The sequence below is a fragment of the Copadichromis virginalis genome, linkage group LG18, assembly GCF_057382275.1.
Source record: "Copadichromis virginalis isolate Kocher_CV1m ecotype Utaka linkage group LG18, C_Virginalis_male_GT1.1, whole genome shotgun sequence".
Classification (NCBI taxonomy): domain Eukaryota; kingdom Metazoa; phylum Chordata; class Actinopteri; order Cichliformes; family Cichlidae; genus Copadichromis; species Copadichromis virginalis.
In genome coordinates, this window is record NC_140635.1 from 23,510,257 (window position 1) to 23,529,928 (window position 19,672).

A 19,672-nucleotide genomic window follows, 5' to 3' on the forward strand; every position below is an offset into this window, starting at 1 on the left:
TTCTTGGATTGCAATGTATTGATTAAAAAATGTAAGAACTTTACAAACATTTTCTCGTATTGCATGCGAACAGCAAGTACTACAGATTCAAAGTGTAGTCATAAAAATCTGCACCAGTTTCATTTTCTCACCACACATCTTTCTGTGTGGCAGGTAGTCTGAAAATAGATACTGTTAGCCTGCCATGAAACCGCCATGATGTGGTGTATCACCATATAGCTCGTGGCTCGTGCTGCTGGACGTTTCTCGTGAAATTTATAAACCGAAATGAACAAAGAAGGAAATGAGGCAACCTAACAGCAGATTTGAATTCCGGGCGTTTGTTACTGACACAGAAACATGCTGGTGCAGCAGTACGATAAATCACTTCAGCGAGCTTTATGAAGAAGAGTGCATCTCAGCCGGTGAGTTTTGGTTTCTGATGGTTGACTTTAATCAGGAACTCAAAGTTTATCAGATTTTTCTTCTAGTTTTGACAAATTTCAGCGCTATCAGGAAGTCAGACACGTTACTTTGTTACAGTTACTGTTTCTCACAGTTTTTCTTAGCTGATACTTTACTGGCTGATGTCACTTGGCTGTGAATTGAGTTTCTCTCTTGGGGATGAAGAAGACAGACAGAAGCTCGTGTTGCATGTTTGGAAATGATTAGCTGAAAAGGCAGACTTAATTTCATTTTTTTGTTCTGTTGAACACAATATTGTGAGGCAGTCCTGTAGTTATTGGTGTGCAATAGTTGTCTTTGTTATGTATTGCCTGCTTGATAGTTTATACACTTGTTTCACTGTTTAAAAAGGGGAAGATTTTGAATAATGGTTACATCTGATTTTATTTATATACGACCATTTCACTGGAATTTATATTGCAAGGTATTTATATTTAGTCTTACCAGACAGTTATTTTCAAATAATGATGAAACTTGTTAACTGCTGCGCTAATATTTCTGAGTACATATGCAGAGGACATGACTGTAGCAACTCTAAGCAAAGTCAAGCGAGTGCCTTCTACGTTTTCACTTCTTCTAATCACTTCACTGTTTCCCACACTTGCTGAACTCCAGGGTAGATACAGTAACACGTGAGGACCTTTTGTGCTAAAAAGTAAGAGTTAACAGTTACTCCAAGGCAGCATTGTACACTTTAATGTACATATGTCATGAAAATATTCCCTGAAGAGTTGAAAATATATACAGTACACACGCTTTAATGAGTAACATGTGGATTATTATGACTGATTTGCTCGCTTATCTAGACAAGTAATTAACGCATTACTCTGTTTGATTCTAACGCAGGGCCGCAGATACTGAACAATATGTCTGCAAATGAGACCGTTTGCAACATTACCACCAACTGTGCCACGAATTGCACAGTGGATTATCTTCAGGGTCTGGGTTATGCAACTTTGTTTCTTCTGGGTTTCCTGATAAATGCTGCTGCTCTGTATGCCTTCATTACCGTACGGCGCTCGTGGACAGACACGCACATCTATATGTTGAACCTGAACATTTCAGATTTTTCCCTCATCCTTTTCCTGAGCTTCAGGATTTACGATGCCTTCTCCTGCCTGCCTGTAACTTACTTTTGTACCTTTCTCATGTATGTACATTATATCAACATGTATGCCAGCATCTTCACAACAGCAGCCATCAGTGTCCAACGCTACCTGAGTATAAGATTCCCACTGCGTGCCAGATCGTGGAGATGGAAGAAACAGATAGCTTTTGCAGTGTGTTTGGTCATTTGGGTAGTTGTGATAACAGCATGCATTATAGTCCGCAAGGACAACTATCCTGAAAAACTCTGGACATGTTTTGAACGATGTAAAAATATTCCACATCGTACATGGAGTATGACGTCAGTGATATTTATAGGTTTTCTCATCCCACTCCTGATCATCGTTTTCTGCTCCACTCGGATCATCCGTATGTTTTTAAAGGAGGCCGACAAGTCAGAGGAGAAGAAAAACATTGTTGGCATAGTCACAGCCAATATGATTGTGTTTATCGTCTGTTACACGCCGATCCATATCGCCTTTGTTGCTGGCCTCTTTGACGAGCCACAGGAAGACTGGATATGCAAAAGCACTACTGTGCACAAGTATTTACTCTGGTCTGAATGGATTGCTGGCACAAATTGCTGTTTCGATTCCATCAGCTATTGTTTTTTATTGAAAGGCTTTTATTCAAAAGCACGTAACTGAGCATTTGAGTGTGTTATTTAAAGAGGCAAAATACCGTAAAGTTCAGTTATATTTGAAGTCAAAAGTTAAACTAGAAGAAGATCTTAAAGCCTGAGGCTTTGATAAATATGTAGAACACATGGGCAAAAATACAGGTCAAATGACCACAATGAATCAGAGCTGCTGTTTAACTTAGGTAAATGTTTGTTCAGTCACAGATATCAGACAACAAGATGTATGCTAACTTAAATGTATTTCATTTAGGTGCTGTTTTGTCATCTCCACACACATTTTTAAGAAAATCTAATAGACCATAAAAACAAGAAAAGACAAATACTTTAGAAATCTGTCAAAAACATCCATCCCTCAAGCATAATTTAAGTGAATAATCTGTGACTCGTATGGATGATTTTTTCTGACAGCTTAGATATATCTGACTGTTCCCTTGGTTGCCACGAACTGTTTGTAGTCTGCAACAGCAAAAGCTGATTACCATGCCTACCAATGCTTAACAAAACCAATCTAAGGACTTAAAGAATATTAACGTAAAACTCACATTTACTGCACATGTAGGCATGCTGGGAGTGGGTGTCCCATTCTCCACACTGATGGCACAATGCATGAAGGGGCTTTCTAGTAAATTTCACCTGCTCTGATTGACATTTGCTGAAGACAAGTACCTGAAATCTCTGAGAATTAAAGTGAAGAAGCTGTGGTACACTGTGAGAATCACAGGAATCCACTTGATACATTTGGTTTTCACAAAAAGTTGGAATACCGCTGCTACTCTTTGACCATTTTAAAAATGTCTCTTGCTCTCTCAAGACATTTTTTGACTTTTAAAACATTGGTTCCATTTGAGTTACTTAGCAATGGAGCAGCTGATTGACTTATTGCATTAAAATAAATATTTGACTGTTTTTTGTGATTTGTTCTTTTTTATGTATTATGACATATGATTCCTTTTTCGCAGAGGCAATTTTATAGTCTATGAAGTACACAAATATTCCTGGTTAGCTATGGAAATTTGTATTAGTTGCACAGCAAGATTAGTAGTGTTGACGCAAAGCAAGAAGGTCCTGGGTTTGAATCAACTGTCTGTGTGGAGTTTGCATGTTGTCTGTGGGTACTCTGGCTTCCTTCCTTCTAGTCCATGGTGATTTAAATTGCCCATAAGTGTGAATGGTTGTCTGTTTCTCTTTTAGGCCTGTGACAGGTTGTTGGCCTGTCCAGGCAGCTCATATGGTAAATGGCATCAACCCCTGTAAACCTGAATTGGATAAGTGGAAGAGAATGGATTTCTTTTTTTCCTTTTTTTTATTATCTGTGTTTATTTCCCAGTGACTCATTGGTATATATCAGTTGTCTTTAACACCTGGCTTGGACTGACTCAATAAATTGCTGTATTAAGTCTTAGTTAATGTGTGTTATGTATGTTTTATATTTGTCTTAAGCTATAAATATCTGTATTTTTTTAAAACCCATTATGTCTTCTGTGCTGTCTGTGTGATGTTCATAGCAAAACAGGAAAGGAGATAACAAAGGCTTTGCTTTGCCAGCTTTGCTACACACCTTTCATCAAAACATCAGTCTGTCTCAGGCGTATAGCAGCACAGACAGACAATGTGCACTTAACAGAAGCGGGCCCATGGGAGTTTGTGTCCTTCACTCCTTCCTGTGTGAAACCCAGGAGCACATGAATGCAGGCCAGTGTCCAGCTCCCTCTAGTGGCAAGAAAAGCACATGCTTGAAAGATTTTCCACTTCCTCTGCTCTGAATCTGTCTGCTCTGAAGCCTAAAGCTGCCAGTTTCGAGACAAATATGTCTCATTTAAAGAAAATAAACTGCGATAATGATATACACATCACTCTAGACGGCAGTGAAGCAATCATGCTGCATTAGTGACTGTGCATTTGTGTGTGCACTGTGTGCGTGGGCACGTGTATAATGACATGCATTTATTTTAATGAGTGCATTCAAAACCACACGCGACAACATTAGCAGTCAATTATATAATGCCATTTAATAGCAGTACTCCAAAGATTGATGATTATTATATCAGCAGTGGCTTAGCGACTGCAAAACTTGGCAGGCATCAGTCAAATGAGACGGCTCAGCTCAGACTGAGGTCAGGCCTGCGACTCTACTCTAACGACAGGAAGGAAACTGCTGAAGTCTGCGTTCAGCCAATAGTCACGTAAATACTGTACATACGTCTTATTCACAGTATCGTCACCGAAAAAATAGCCTCGCACTTCAGCAACCGCGCTGCCTTAGAAGAGCACGGATCCCCCCCTCCCAATTTCCACACCCCCATCCCTGAAACCACACAGGTACACAATACATTCAGGATGGTTATTTACATTATTCACAAATGTTATAGAGAACAGCTCCCTTTTAGAAAGAAAAGGAAAGAAACCCCCACACAGTTTGTGCTTTTCCTTATTTCTGCACATTGTAATGGTGCCAAACAAAAGTGATTACATTCATTCACTCGGGATGCTGACGAGCGGTTTTCAAGATCCTCCAGTATGGCAGTTGGTTGACGATGACAGACAGACAATCACCAGACTACAGACTACACAACGAAACGTCCATAATCAGGAAATGAGCTACACAGTGTTCCCTCAATGCACTTCAGTCCATTTGAGGGTTTGCTTATGAACTACTTATAAAACATTATTATTATTGTTAGATATCTGCTATTCAGTTCATGTCACGGTACCAGCGAAAACATTAATAGTGTTGAAAGGGCATGACAGAGTATGTAATGTATGCTTACATATGTACAGTATATGGCGTGATGTATTAAACCTAAGATCAGGGTTTTTTTTCCCGGTCTGCTGCGCTTTCTATCTAAAACGTGTTGGAGATACATCAGCTGTAGAAAAGTCAGCCTTCTCTTGAATATAATGGAAGCACATTGCAGTTGCCTTGTGGCGCACAAAGTGCTGAAACACTACATTTGAAAGATTCAGCTGCAATATTTCTACAAAAAGTGTTACTTGGATAAAAAAAAAAACAGCCCACAAACCTTGATGTAGGCAGTTTCATAGAGGAACCAAACTACATCAGCCACATATGTCACTATGCAGAAGGAAGCATCAGGCTCCTTCTCACCAATGATTAAACGTTACGGAGAAAATAGTTCCAATGACAAGCTGCTTACAGCAAGCTTTGTTGTTTTTCCGGGTTTTTTTGAGCAACTGCATCATGATGTGTGGAAAGGGACAAAACTGCTGAGTTTTTATTTTTATTTTTGAAAAGCACAAGGAAATGGTCATCTCTTTCCATTATATTCAAGAGCGGACAAGTATTTCTACAGCTGATGTCTCTAAAGGAGCAACTCACACTATGGATAAAATAAAATAAAGCAAAGCAGACCAGAGGAAGAATACATACATTTCATTTCAGAGGTGAACCGTCCCTTTAAGTAAAAGTAATTTACAAACAGACCCTCAAATAGTGTTTTTAACATTCAGCATCAGGAGCGTCACATGAAGAGAGCTGAAAAAAGTGTATTTTAACAGCAGTACAAGTCGGCATCTCAATGAAAAAAAGAAGAAACATTCATCGCGTTACGTCAAAGGCAGAATTATAAGAAGTATACTGCAATAAGTGAGTTCTTCAACACCACAGTACGTGAGGAAGGTGCACTGCTGACCTAAACTATGTTTTCATGGCACTTTTAAAGTTTCTCCCACTCTTTTTTTTTGCTTCATTAATCAGGCATCAGTAAATCATTCTTCATTTGGGTTTGGCACATTGAAGTAAAGAAAAGAAAAAAAAAGACACCGGCGATGCGTAGTGTCTTGGACATTTCCATCTTGGAGCAGGTCACTGTGAGAATTTTCCACGTTACTCTTATAATGAGACAGTAAAATGCATATTTTTGTTTCCAAGCTGATGCCTGTCTATATTTTTTCTAAGTTACTGTTTGTCTAACATTATGGTCTCACCTAAATTAAAGTTTACTATGTACATATAAACCATATATTGCTGCTCGCTTCGGATTCAGCGCAAACCAGCGTTCATTTGTCGTCTAGTAGACCGGAGGGTTGACCGTCAAGTCACCCAGTCAGCTGTAACAGATTCTCATTGTTTCCCACAGTAGTTTTAGTTCTTGCACCTTCATATGATCGTGTTTTTATTTCCTTTTTTCCATCTGCCCTCTTTATCTGGTCTCTGTTTTACTGCTGCAACACGTTTAAACCGTGTTGTGTTGATCTAAAGGCCGACCATTTCGTGGCACCGCGGACACTTTGATGGGCTGAATATATAGTCCCATTTGCCAGCTGAGAACATTTCCCCTCACCCCTGTTGGCTCTAAGATGAGCCAGAGGTTTCAATCATCCCCACTGTAACTGCCACTGTGCTCTGTATTACATCTGTGGGACCTTGACCCACTGTGAGCCTAAGGGGAAATCTTCCCCCGTAAAACTGGACTGCGTTCTATAATGCAGACCTAATGAATGTGTGTGTGTGTGTGTAAGCAGAAAAAACCATAAGGTGACAGTGAAGGACAAGGTGTTCTTACACTGCAGTTCTTGTACGTTATATTCTCCATAACGCCTCCTGCCTTTCTGTCTATCTTTCTGTCATTTGTGATTTTTCTGTCAGTCCAGTGCTGTGGTACAATCCCACCTGATGTCCTTGTGGAATTATTGGTTGTTAAAGAGTACATAGAGTGGAAGCAAGAAACGAATTGAGTGATGGACAGCTGAGATGCCGTCATTACAGAGAGCATGCATTTGGCAGGAATAGTGCTGACGTTCCAGTCCTGCGCCCTGCACTCCAAAGACGTGAGTTATGGTCCCATATCCCCACGAGACAGGTTAGAGGCATCTGGCACACAAGTCATGCTCCTTCGTATACACAGAATACTAAATACCCACCTGTACAAATACATGTACTTGTATGTGTGCAGCAAGGAGAAAGAGTGGGGAAAAAACTGAAGGACTTATAGGTTCAATATCTGTCTTGAGAGAATGACCATTTTTTTTTCACCTGGAGCTTCAGATACTTTAAAGATGTTCAGAATTTCCAATTTCACTTCAAGTACCCAGTTGGCAATCACACCAACAGGTAATGCAGTGGGGAACAGATGGCTAGCAGTCTTGTTAATGCTATCCATGAAGGGAAAAGCATCCCACTATTGCAGGAGCATTCGACTGGCTCTGCAGTCAATCTGAACAGTGAACGCAGTATCTAAGTGCCACGTCCATTTTCATCCTCGTCCTCTCTGCTGCCCCCCTTCTGCTCTCTTTCCATCTTCTTTGCTCCCCTCTAGTCTCTCTCTCTCTCCCTGCTGCCACTAAGATCAGGAGAGGGAGGCAACTCTGCAATGCAGACACAGCAACAACCTCAGTCCATCTGACCAATTAATGTGAGCCAGGATATGAGCGGCAGACCCAGCAGCCAGTCATAAGGAGAGGCTCATCACGGGGTGAAAGAGGGGTTGCCCGAGAGACTGACAGAGAAGATTATGGAGTGGGGTAGTGGGCCGAAATGACAATGAAATAAAGATGTGGGGAAAAGAGAAGGGAGAGAGTGACAGGCAGAATAAAGAGTAAGGACATTTATGTAAACAAAACAAAGAGCCCTGGAAACAGAATTGGTTTCCTCCACAGTCACTGGCCAGCCTGAGTCCTGTCACTGCAGTTCTTCTTACCCATCAGCTGGCTGAGATCCACCAGCTCACCCAGCTCCCCTCGCTCCAGGGCCCCTCTCAGGAGAGCCCTGCTCAGCCCGGGGGTGTGTTGCTGGGACACATAAGCTTGGCTGCTGGGAGCGGGCATTGATGGGGGAGGCAGGGGGACGGGAACCATCCCGTGGCTGCTGAGGATGTATCCTTCCTGGGCTGGCCAACGCAAAGGCAGTGGCTCGCTGTACTCCATTGGTGCGCTGGGTGCTGAGACCACCCTCCGACGCTCAGGTGAGTCCTGGGGGGTCATGGGGTAAACATATTCTACTGCAGACTTCCTGAGGGGGGCTTTGGGCGTCCCCTTCGCTTTTTCTTGCTTGCTCAGACAGACATAGTGCTGGCGTGGCGTGTCATTCCCTCGGCTGTCGCCGCTGTGTCTTCCACCTCCGCCTTGCTGGAAGAGTCTGGTGGTCAGGTAAACAGAGGGGGGCATGCGACAGGGTGAACCCAGACCTACAGAACCTCCCCCGAGGTAGGTCTGACTTGTGTCCCACCCTCCAGAGTTGGAGTCGGACAGCCGCAGGCCTCTGCGTTTCTGCTGGGGTGTGTGCTCCGGAGTGGGCAGGAAACCGGGGTCTAGCTCTCCCGACTTCACCCAGCCGTTGGGCATGACAAACAAGGTCTCCCCGCCCTGAGAGCAGGGGCGCTCCCCTCCTCCCTGCCGTGTCACGCTCAACACAGAGCCTTCCATCCCTCCGCCGCTACTCAGCAGGCCTCTTTCACGCCGCTGGATGGAGGCCTGGGAAGTGGTGCCATGGCGACGGTTTGCAGGCTTGTGGGCCATGATCCAACACACAGCAAGGCCCGAGAGCGCCGCCCCTATGGTGAATGCAGAGACTGCAGATGCCACGAGCAGGTTGAGCGAGACCAGGCTCTCCGGTTCAATGAGCAAACTCTGTTGGAGAATTCCTGAAGATTAAAAGACACAGTTACAAAGATGACATTCAGTAGAACTCTCCAATGACCGTCCTGTCTCAATGTGTGACCGGAGGCTGTAGTTTAAAATGATTATTATTACATATAGTCCTATTCTGTTACTTAGCACTTTCCCGTCTCGTATCATGATAGATCAAAAACTACAATACACTCCTAAGTGGTGATCATCATCTGCAGCATTATAGGATTTTCTTTCTGTGATGATTATGTTTCAGAGTAACTTCTCTCCAGTTTGGCCTTGAGGCTCCACGAGCTCTGTTTCAGAGAGGCCTGCACTTGTCATCAGCACAGCTAAGACTACAGCAGCTCCCTTTCTCCCTCTCCTCACACTTTCCATCCTGCTGCCTGGCCAGAGAGTTGCCCCTTTGCAGCAAGGCCTTACCTCAGTGTTTCCACCCAGCTCTAATAGCTCCCATCTGCAGACACAGCACCACATGCCTGTCTCTGGCTCAGCCTCTCCGACGTTTTCACCGCTTGGATTACAGTCTGACAGATGTGCAGCTGGGTATCACTGACTTCCGGTGCTATCTGTTGTCATATGTTATTTCAAGACAAATGAGTGTGGTGAGGGCTTGGAATGTGCTGCGTATCCCTTTTCTGTTGTTTTGTTGGAAATTCCGAACCAGCTAAATGGATTTTATGATGCTGAATCTGGGTTACAGCAAACAGAACACCTCGTAAAAAAAGAAAATGCTGTAGAGGAAATGCCTTTTTTTGGTGTTTTCCACTGACTCTGTGGATTTCAAAGCACGGTTCAAAGAGGGCCTCTGTGGTACTGCTGCAGTGACATCTGAGCCTCTCAACAGAAGCGGGATGTAGTGACATTATGCTCAGCCGTTTCCTGCTCGCGTACCAGCCGAACCCATTCCTCGCTATCAGATATATGACAAAACAAAACCTCATATGCTGAATGATAGTGCATTTCCAGTATTATCTACACACAGTTGCACAACTTTCACAACTTTCACAACCTCCCTAATTAAAATGTCACTCTGGGATATGTTTTGACCTGAAGGAAGTGAGACCGAAACCAGAATCTCACTTCTTCTTCTTCCAGCTCTCACAAAAATACTAAAGTATTCAGTTTCCATGCTGAATGGATCTTGCTGAGCTGCGGAGTAAATCACGTTACATCCTTGATAATTAAAATTAACTTAATTCCAGAAATGACTGTCTGTACTCTCTCACTTGGTACTATCAGAACATAATGTTCAGTGACAAATAGGCAGGTGTAATGAGCGATTGAGCCACTAGGTGGAGCCTGCCCTCACTCGACTGCACACAACCAGCAGCATCCATGTCATAGTGCTGCAACCTACCATCACAGTCTCCGAGGTGGGAGGTGGTGTTTCCATACTCCACATCTTGCTGAAAAGGGAGTCTACGAGACAGAGAGATCACAGACAAAATAATCAGAGATTTGTTTTTAATAAAGACAGCACACAGCAGGAAACATGTTTCCTTAATTGTTATATAGACACATGAATACTCATGGAAGAGCGCATTGAATGAATTTTGATGCCTGACTTCACAAATAAATCATTTACAGCTAATCAATGAAAATCCGACCCTTTTCATGCTCACTTTTGTGCAGAAAGTTGTTTGTGAATGATGATGTTTGTTAGTGGGGATCAATAAAAACTGATATTGCACATATGGATCTAAGATTCGGTGTTATGACATTTTTGATCCCTTTATGGATTTTCTTTCTTTTTCTTTTCCACCCCTAAGAGGATCAAAGGGTGGGGAGCGTGTGTTGTGATTTACAAGCTGGTGGAAAAAGAGGGGAGAGGGGGAGGGGGGTCGTAACGTGTCCTAATAGCAGTGCTGGACCTCCATATGCTGTCAGAACAGCTTTGATGCCTCTTGGTATTGATTCTACTAGAGAAGACCATCATTCTCCCAAAAGATGCTCCCTAACTTAGTGTTTTGATTATGACGGTGGAGGCTGCTGCCTAACAGTATCTCCTATAGATATTTATTTAGGTCAGGCATACGATCTTCATCATCATCAAACTGTTCGGTGACCCCGGTTACCCTATGGATTGAGACATTGTTACGCTGGAAGTGGTCACTGACATCAGGATAGAAATGTTTCACCATATAATAAAGGTAATCGTACTTCGTATTGATTTGCTGGGTCCCATCCCTCTAGCGGGAGGAGTGGACCCAAACTATGTTGGCAAAATGACCCCCATAGTGTAATAAAGCCAATGGAGTCCCTCTGATCACGGGTTTCAAAGACTTCATCAGTCTGCAGGTTCTGCATTTGATTCAGACACCTGTATTTTTAGTAAGAAATAATAAAAAATAAGCACTGTCTACTGGTCATTACAAAGAAATAACAAAATTAACTTAAACATTTAGAAAGGAAAGCAAACTGTTCACTGGTTTTCCTTTATCAACATGTGTATTGGCACAAACTTGCTAAGGGGTGACAGCCCAGACTTGGAGGTGGGGACAGCGGTTAGCACTGCTGCCTCACAGGAAGTAGGTTTTGGGTTCAAATCTGGGCTGTGGGCCTCTTTCTGTGGAATTTGCATGTTTTCCCTTCCATTTGTGTTAATGGTTGCATCTCCTAGTTTCAGTTGTGTGACCCACTGGTGGTTTATTCATGCTAACATATATATACACACATACATATACATACATAGAGAGAGAGAGAGACCATTTAGGTCAAGTAGCCTGTGTAGCTCATACTGATTTTGCAATTACATCATCTTCATTTGGAGGAAGTAAACATTCAGTGTTGTGTGCATGTTTGTTGTCCTCACCGTGTACCGGGTCTTAGAAAGGAGCAAGTGCTGCCTCTGGTCCAGCCACAGTATGGATCCCTGGAGGCCAGACAGCTTCTACTCACACAACAAGCAAACAATCAAAACAACATCATTAAACATCATTAAAATCCTCAAATGTGAAACGTGTCTGTTTTGAAATATGCGGACAACTACTGAGATAATAAATCCTTGCGAGGGATTCATTTTTATACGCCGCAGACACACATATTCTATCAAATGGTTGCTTGTTCACACTATCTAAGTGTGATTTATCTGCTGTGGGAATCAGGTCCATGGCACAGTGTTCAAAACACCTTCCTCATATAGACAGATAAAATACAGGTGCCTCCTTTGTTTTCACAGTCAATCAGCCTCTTGTGTCAATTTAAATATCATTTGCTAGCAAAACAAATTTTCTCAAAATAAATATTAAACCAAAGTAGCCAGCTGTGACATGCATATCCAAAATACAAACATGCAAAAAATGAAAATAGAACTGTACATTTTAATTGGATGATAGCAGTACCAGGAAGTGAGAAAGCAGAGGAGAAATAAAAGTTGGCCAGAAAATAAAGCCTTGGCATATGGCAGCTGCTTAAGTGACCTAATTATTGGCCAAAGAAAGATTGAAGAAAAGGAAAATACTCTGAAAGGCAAAAGTGCCACTCACTTCATGCAGCGTGAGTGAAGGTGGCAGCGAGATGTGGGGACTCGGACCAGGCACGAGGGAAAGGCCAGCAGCAGAGTGTGGCTTGTTCGGTCCAGCGACAGAGACAGGAGCTGACGGGCCTGAGGAGAGTCCTCACCACATCTGGACACAGGGACAGAAAGTCAAGTCAGATGTAACACCTCTGCACTCCTCTTTTGGCTTCACATACAGTGGGATGCAAAAGTTTGGGCAACCTTGTTAATCGCCGTTATTTTCCTGTATAAATCGTTGGTTGTTACAATAAAAAATGTCAGTTAAAAATATCATATAGGAGACACACACAGTGTTATTTGAGAAGTGAAATGAAGTTTATTGGATTTACAGAAAGTGTGCAATAATTGTTTAAATAAAATCAGGCAGGTGCATAAATTTGGGCACCACAAAAAAAGAAATGAAATCAATATTTAGTAGATCCGCCTTTTGCAGAAATTACAGCCTCTAAACGCTTCCTGTAGGTTCCAATGAGAGTCTGGATTGTGGTTGAAGGTATTTTGGACCATTCCTCTTTACAAAACATCTCTAGTTCATTCAGGTTTGATGGCTTCCGAGCATGGACAGCTCTCTTTAACTCACACCACAGATTTCAATAATATTCAGGTCTGGGGACTGAGATGGCCGTACCAGAACGTTGAACTTGTTCCTCTGCATGAATGCCTTAGTGGATTTTGAGCAGTGTTTCGGGCCGTTGTCTTGTTGAAAGATCCAGCACGGCGCAGCTTCAGCTTTGTCACTGATTCCTGGACATTGAGTGGAATCCATGTGTCCCTCAACTTTGACAAGATTCCCAGTCCCTGCACTGGCCACGCAGCCCCACAGCATGATGGAACCACCATATTTTACTGTAGGTAGCAGGTGTTTTTCTTGGAATGCTGTGTTCTTTTTCCTCCATGCATAACGCCCCTTGTTATGCCCAAATAACTCAATTTTAGTTTCATCAGTCCACAGCACCTTATTCCAGAATGAAGCTGGCTTGTCCAAATGTGTTTTAGCAAACCTCAAGCAGCTCTGTTTGTGCTGTGGGCGGAGAAAAGGCTTCCTCTGCATCACTCTCGCATACAGCATCTCCTTGTGTAAAGTGCACCGAATGGTTGAACAGTGACTCCATCTGCTGCAAGATGATGTTGTAGGTCTTTGGTGCTGGTCTGTGGGTTGACTCTGACTCTTCTCACCATTCGTCGCTTCTGTCTGTCTGAGATTTTTGTTCGTCTGCCACTTCGAGCCTTAACTTGAACTGAGCCTGTGGTCTTCCATTTTCTCAATATGTTCCTAACTGTGGAAACAGACAGCTTAAATCTCTGAGACAGCTTTCTGTATCCTTCCCCTAAACAATGATGGTGAACAATCTTTGACTTCAGGTCATTTGAGAGTTGTTTTGAGACCCCCATGTTGCTACTCTTCAGAGAAATTTAAAAGAGGAGGGAAACTTACAATTGACCCCCTTAAATACTCTTTCTCATTATTGGATTCACCTGTGTATGTAGGTCAGGGGTCACTGAGCTTACCGAGCCAATTTGAGTTCCAATAATTAGTTCTAAAGGTTTTGGAATCAATAAAATGACAACAGTGCCCAAATTTATGCACCTGCCTGATTTTGTTTTAACAATTATTGCACACTTTCTGTAAATCCAATAAGCTTCATTTCACTTCTCAAATATCACTGTGTGTGTCTCCTATATGATATATTTAACTGACATTTTTTATTGTAACAGCCAACGATTTATACAGGAAAAACAAGGTTACCCAAACTTTTGCATCCCACTGTAAACACTTAACTATAAAGCTCTGTGCCCTTGCCATCATATAAAGGGTCTCAGCCGAATTTTGCTGTCAACATGAAACAATAGTTAATTTGATTATTTTGGTGCTTCCAAAACAGAACTGGCACATGCACTCACCTGCCACTTTGAGATTCTCATCACGGACCTGCAGCCAACATAACTGCAGCAACCGTGTGATACCATCATGTCAAAATGGACTGAAATCTCTGAGGAATGTCTCAGGCACCTTGTTGAATCTATGCCATGAGTAATTACTGCAGCCGTGAAGGCAAAAGTAGATCCACCCTGAGACCAGCAAGGTGTACCTAATAAAGTGGTACATCATAACATCAAATATCCCTGATACGTTTGGCTGAATGATTTGTTGCTGTCAACCATTTCCATTGTTATTTTTTAATAATAATTTGAAGGTGCAAAAGAAATGTTTTTTTTAATTAACATGTCATATTGGGCATTTTACACAATGCACCAACATTTTTTGGGACAACTAAAACTTAACTGATTAATCGATTGAATAACCTGCAAATCACCTGAAGTCTGTCCTAAATAAACAAATAAACAAACAGTTGAATATTAGATACCTAGGCAATAAAAGTTTTGGCAGCTGAAAACATTTTCTAGTCACCAACTCCCTGTTGCAGCTACATTTTCACACGTAACTGCTGTGGGCAGAGTTGTTTTCAGTCACAGTAATCAGATTAACCAGGTGCTGAGTTGACATGCGTGGACAGTGAGATTATTGGTTTGTTGCATGAGAGATTGATAGGCTGTGTTCCAGTATCCTTCAGCCCAACCGAATTTAATGAGCTGGCGTTGTGAAAGTACCACGGCTAAGACTGCTGTCACTGCTGCTAAGAAAAAAAATGTCACCACACTGCTTTAATTATATAGTCTATATGACTATACCTGTGATAGATACGGTCAAAGGCATGAAAGAATAGGCTTTTACTGTGAAATGGACTTCAGAAATGTAGAAAATCTAATATTTAATTAAGTATAAATGATGAAAGTTATTGGGTGAAAAGCACTGCTGCTCTGCAGTTATCAGCCAGAAGCAGTTACAGTGACTCGATATATGCCAAGGACAAAGATATCCTGCCTCATACTCACTTATCTGGGTTGAATCCCTCCACCTCCTCCAGAAAGACACTGCTATGAGAGACAGAATCTCCACTGGGAATCATTAGGAACTTGAGAACGGTCCCACGGGTTGAACCCAGGAACAAGACTGTACGGTTCTTATGGGGGCCAGCTTCTGTGTCCACCACCATAGACGTCAACTGGTACCTAGAAACAGAGATCATTAAAAAGAAAAAAGGTGAATCGACTACATTTCCTATCCTATCCTGGCTGTTATTTTTCAGTTTATCCTTCCCTTTTTTTTTTTTTTTTTTTTAGTTCTATAGAGCTACATGGATGCTGTTAAACAACTGAGTCACTCTGTGTACCGTCCCATAGTCTTGACCACCCAGGGTCTATGTCCCAGCAGCGGAACTGTCTCATCCATGAGCGGGTGGGTCTTGACAAAATTCAGCACCTCATCTGGCAGTGTGGTCGAGGAGCTAAATCTGGATCCCTGCACTGCACATCCTCCTGGCCTGCAGACAGAGGGAGAAGTTGAAAAGCAGTCCGAGAGAAAAGCCAGAGGAGATTCTTTTTTTTTCATTTGCTGGAGGCAGTATTAGAATATTTGGTGAATAGTTGTGAAATAGAAGTAAAACTGACAGTTGGAGCTTATAGGAGGACTTTACTGAATGTGAGACAGATGCTTAGACAGCAGCACTGCAGTACTCTGCTTACAAGTCCTGCTTACATACACTTTGCATAATAATACCTTGGTTTAGGCACGGCTTCATCTGGTACAGGTGTCCAAATAGACTCGGGGGATTTTTGCTCCTTAAAGCGTCCCTCAAAGACATGAGCGAGCTGCTGCATGTCAAACACACACACCGCAGATCCCGGGATGCTACCAAACACAGGGGGAGAGGACGGTGATGAGAAAACAAGAGCAACATTACATTTATTTGGGTATTATGCGTCCCGTGGTACCTGTTGGGTGGCGTGGAGAAGAGACCCAGAATGACATCTCGTCCCTGCATGCGGATGATGCCACTCGTGGCGTGCAGGAGGTTGAAGTAAAAGTGCGAGTCTCCGGGGACGGAGCAGTTGAGCCGCGCCTTTAGAAACGTGGTCCACTGTTTCTCCAGGACGCGCTGGGAGCCACCCAGGTCTGATTTACACACACGGGCCACGCGGGACACCATCACCTAGAATAAGAAGGGAAAGTTTAACAAAAACCCTTCAGACTAAGCAAGAAGAAGGAAGGAGAAAAAGGGAAGGAGAGCACCTTCTCCAGATGATGAAACTCCATGGCCATCTCTCTGAAGAAGAAGTAAATATGAGGCCCCCACTCCATGGCACTCACAAAGTAGGGCTCTGAGAAATTCAAATGAGAAAAACACCACAATCACAGTTACAGCACAGTCCCTGGAGTCAAACAAGGCTCCGCAACCCCTGATATGGGGCTGCAGTGAGAGTCGCATCAACATGGACCGCTGCTGTCCACCAGCCTCACTCATTAAATATACATGTCCTCTTTAATTTATCGTTGTGGGTTAAGATTATACACATTACCTATCATTTATTCATCCAGCACTGTGCCAGCTTTGACCTGCCCCGGCTTGTTTTCTTCTCCATGGAAAACAGGCGCTTCGCTGCTTGGTCCAAGGCTTGTTAAAACCTCGAATCTGTGGAGTCTGACTAACCTCAATACATCACTCTGCCCGGACATGTTCCACTTATGATAAAAATCGATAAAACGAGAGCCTAATCGTGTCTGGTTTTGCCAAATTTAGCTTGCTATTTAACTCGCCCAAACTGTCTTGTGCACCTGCGAGCCACTTACAAAAAGATAGCAATGACAGTTTTTCAATTCTCTCTTATTTGTTTTGTGATTGTCTCTTTGTCTGGCTCTGGAGGGACATTTTCAATATGTCTGTTTCTAAAAGTACCTCGGAACCATTTGGAGTCGTGCTTGACTGTGCGGAGGGCAGGGCTGTCGCCGAGGCTGCGATAGATCACTGCGTCGATGGCCAGGAAGTCTGTCACGGTGCCGGTAAAGAGACTTCCATCTGACGGAGAAACGCAGGGAGAGAGAGAAGGAGGAGAAGAAGAAAAGAAGGTGAAGATACAGATAGAGCGATAGCACAAGGTCGGGAAGATTAAAACCAAACAAGCAATGCAGCGAGAGGTCTGACTATAAATCATTTGCAAAGGTAAACACAAGGGCACAGACGTTTCACTGTCTGGAGCTGGAAACTGAGTCTGATGTCGGCAACAAAAGCGACATTTTTCATCTTTACAGAGCAAAGCCGAGATGCTACCTGCAAATAAAGCCACATTGGCATGTCGTGGATCATATGGGCACCGTGCCATCCCACTGATAGGCTCTCCCACCATTTCTAGACTGTCTCTCTGCAGGAGGAATAAAAAAAAAAAAGATAAACCAACTGGCAGATACACAAAGAAAGGGTGGATGACAGATAGACGGATACTAACAGTGTAGTTGGCACACAGAGGGTTGAAGGCATTTGTTCCGCATACAAACAGTCCACCGTCCTGCTTGAGTAAAACCTTGATGAAATTACGACACTCTCCCTGTAGAAAAAACAAACAGACCAAACAAAAGGAAATTATTATTACAGAAGGAAGGGGGGTAAACCTACAGGGCACTCAAGGTGACAAAGAGGGTTTTGAACAAAGCCGCTACAAGACTGTCAGCGTGAAGTATGAAGAATGCAGCTTAAAAACAGCCCTGAGAGGAAATAACACTCTCAACCCCACTCCATCTGGAAGAACAACAGGATGGGCACTTTATAGTAGTCTTCAAAGTGGAGGCTGCTGATTGAAGTTTAAAGATGCTACCAGAGAGTCGGAAACTTGATGATCCTTTCCTCCCTCTGTGATAGTATTTTACCACAATGTCTGATGGCGTGAACTTGAAAACACAGAAAAAATACCTGTGCAGGTAGACGATTAACACTTGTGCTTTTCGGCAGCTCCGTATTTATTCGTCAGATTGGAAATAATTGACAGGATCGCTTCCCTTGAAATCACTTTCTTGTCAAGAGTCTCATGCCAGCTACATTGGATTGGATTGGCTTAAAGACTGAGAACAGGAGAGCACAGCTATTCCAGCACTGTCCAAGATCAGTTGCATCCACCTACCACCACCACCTCTATAACACCGTTCATATACCTCATTTGCTTAATCTCAAAACTCAGAACTACCAGAGATAGATAGATAGATAGATAGATAGATAGATAGATAGATAGATAGATAGATAGATAGATAGATAGATAGATAGATAGATAGATAGATAGATAGATAGATAGATAGATAGATAGATAGATAGATAGATAGATAGATAGATAGATAGATAGATAGATAGATGTTTCAGTGAATTGTTGAGGCTTTTACCCATTTTCCTAGAAAATACAAAGAAATGAAAGTTGGCACAAGAGTTTTACACAAGCCCGTAAAAAGAAAAAAAAGAAGCTTTATCCAGAAAATGATTTAATTCCTTCTTTTGTAATTACAAAAATATTACCAGGAGCAAACTACAGTAATTGCTGTTAAATTGTCCATAAAGATTATGTGTGTGTCACAAATTATAGCTAATCTGCAAGGATGCATTTGTGTGTAAGATAGGAAGAGGACAGATGGTAATGAATTATTTAAATTAAACTTCTAAAGGGAAAGGAGAGAAGTTTAATACTTATCAAGAGCTACCCCTTTATATAAATAGAAACAAAAAATACAACCTAAACTTTATACAGGCTGTCTACATTGGCATAGCTGTAGATATGTGTACAAAACAATGATAAAGGAAAATAGCTGCACCCAGACAACCCGAGTGAGTCAAGAAAACAGAAAAGCCTAAGCCACTTATTTACTGAGCCAATTTTTTCTCACATTCACATCGTTTCTTGTTTTTATACAGCCGTGTGAACTTCTGCAGTGACAAACAGGCTTTCATTGCCTCTGTGCAGTTATTCCACAGCGTTACTCCCTTGACTGTAATTCTGTGATATTTACTCTTGGTTCTTATTGCCGGTTTATTAAACATATAGCTCCTCTCAGTGCATGATGTTTTTGTCTTCCTTCAAACAAATATTCGAAAGACTTGGGGATAATGTATGTTGTCTTGCTTGCTTTGTACATAATTTGGACTCAAGCTTAAGCTCAGCTGGGCAATTACATTTCTGTGAAAACTGCTGGCATAATGCAAATGAATGTAAAGTCCAAAACGTCAAACTGGTTCTTTTAATACAGCTGCTTCATTAGTGCCTGCTTACTATTAATGTTCAAAGAGCATTGAAGGTTTTATTAAATGTAATGAAAGTGGGGCAATGCTGCACACTTACCTACTGCTTCAGTGTTGATGGGGGTTTAAAATCCAATCTTATAACATGAATTAAAGAATTTTAATTAACGCAGTTCACTTGTCTGTCCTTTGTCTCACATTCTCACCACTCTCCAGTGTTTATCCTCTTGACTTTCTTTGTTTCTCCTTTTATCACAGCGTTAC

General features: G+C 42.3%; 2 protein-coding genes across 2 annotated transcripts in view; one reads left to right on the top strand and one right to left on the bottom strand.

Annotated features, from left to right (window-relative positions):
* Positions 1-208: 208 nt before the first annotated feature.
* LOC146687885 (G protein-coupled receptor 35) lies at positions 209-2,198 on the top strand. Its single transcript, XM_085440408.1, has 2 exons — positions 209-404; positions 1,291-2,198. Exons 1-2 carry the CDS (start codon positions 284-286, stop codon positions 2,196-2,198), a joined length of 1,029 nt encoding a protein of 342 aa, XP_085296534.1. The 5' UTR covers positions 209-283.
* Positions 2,199-4,180: 1,982 nt separating this feature from the next.
* Positions 4,181-19,672, bottom strand: part of LOC146687886 (semaphorin-6B-like) — a 36,383-nt gene continuing 20,891 nt past the window's right edge. The window contains exons 6-17 of the mRNA XM_085438354.1: positions 17,640-17,738; positions 17,465-17,555; positions 17,093-17,212; positions 16,429-16,517; positions 16,131-16,348; positions 15,916-16,047; positions 15,530-15,679; positions 15,192-15,368; positions 12,265-12,405; positions 11,592-11,669; positions 10,137-10,198; positions 4,181-8,790 (exon numbers count right to left, since the gene is read on the bottom strand). Of these exons, the coding sequence (XP_085294480.1) occupies positions 7,808-8,790; positions 10,137-10,198; positions 11,592-11,669; positions 12,265-12,405; positions 15,192-15,368; positions 15,530-15,679; positions 15,916-16,047; positions 16,131-16,348; positions 16,429-16,517; positions 17,093-17,212; positions 17,465-17,555; positions 17,640-17,738 (2,340 nt within the window). The 3' untranslated portion in view covers positions 4,181-7,807. The remainder of the gene's footprint in view (positions 8,791-10,136; positions 10,199-11,591; positions 11,670-12,264; positions 12,406-15,191; positions 15,369-15,529; positions 15,680-15,915; positions 16,048-16,130; positions 16,349-16,428; positions 16,518-17,092; positions 17,213-17,464; positions 17,556-17,639; positions 17,739-19,672) is intronic.

Bases quoted from the DNA above. Each gene is read 5' to 3' on its own strand.
- LOC146687885 (XM_085440408.1), top strand. From the start codon at position 284: ATGAGGCAACCTAACAGCAGATTTGAATTCCGGGCGTTTGTTACTGAC. The intron at 405-1,290 runs GTGAGTTTTGGT...ATTCTAACGCAG, and splicing joins AGAAGAGTGCATCTCAGCCG to GGCCGCAGATACTGAACAAT.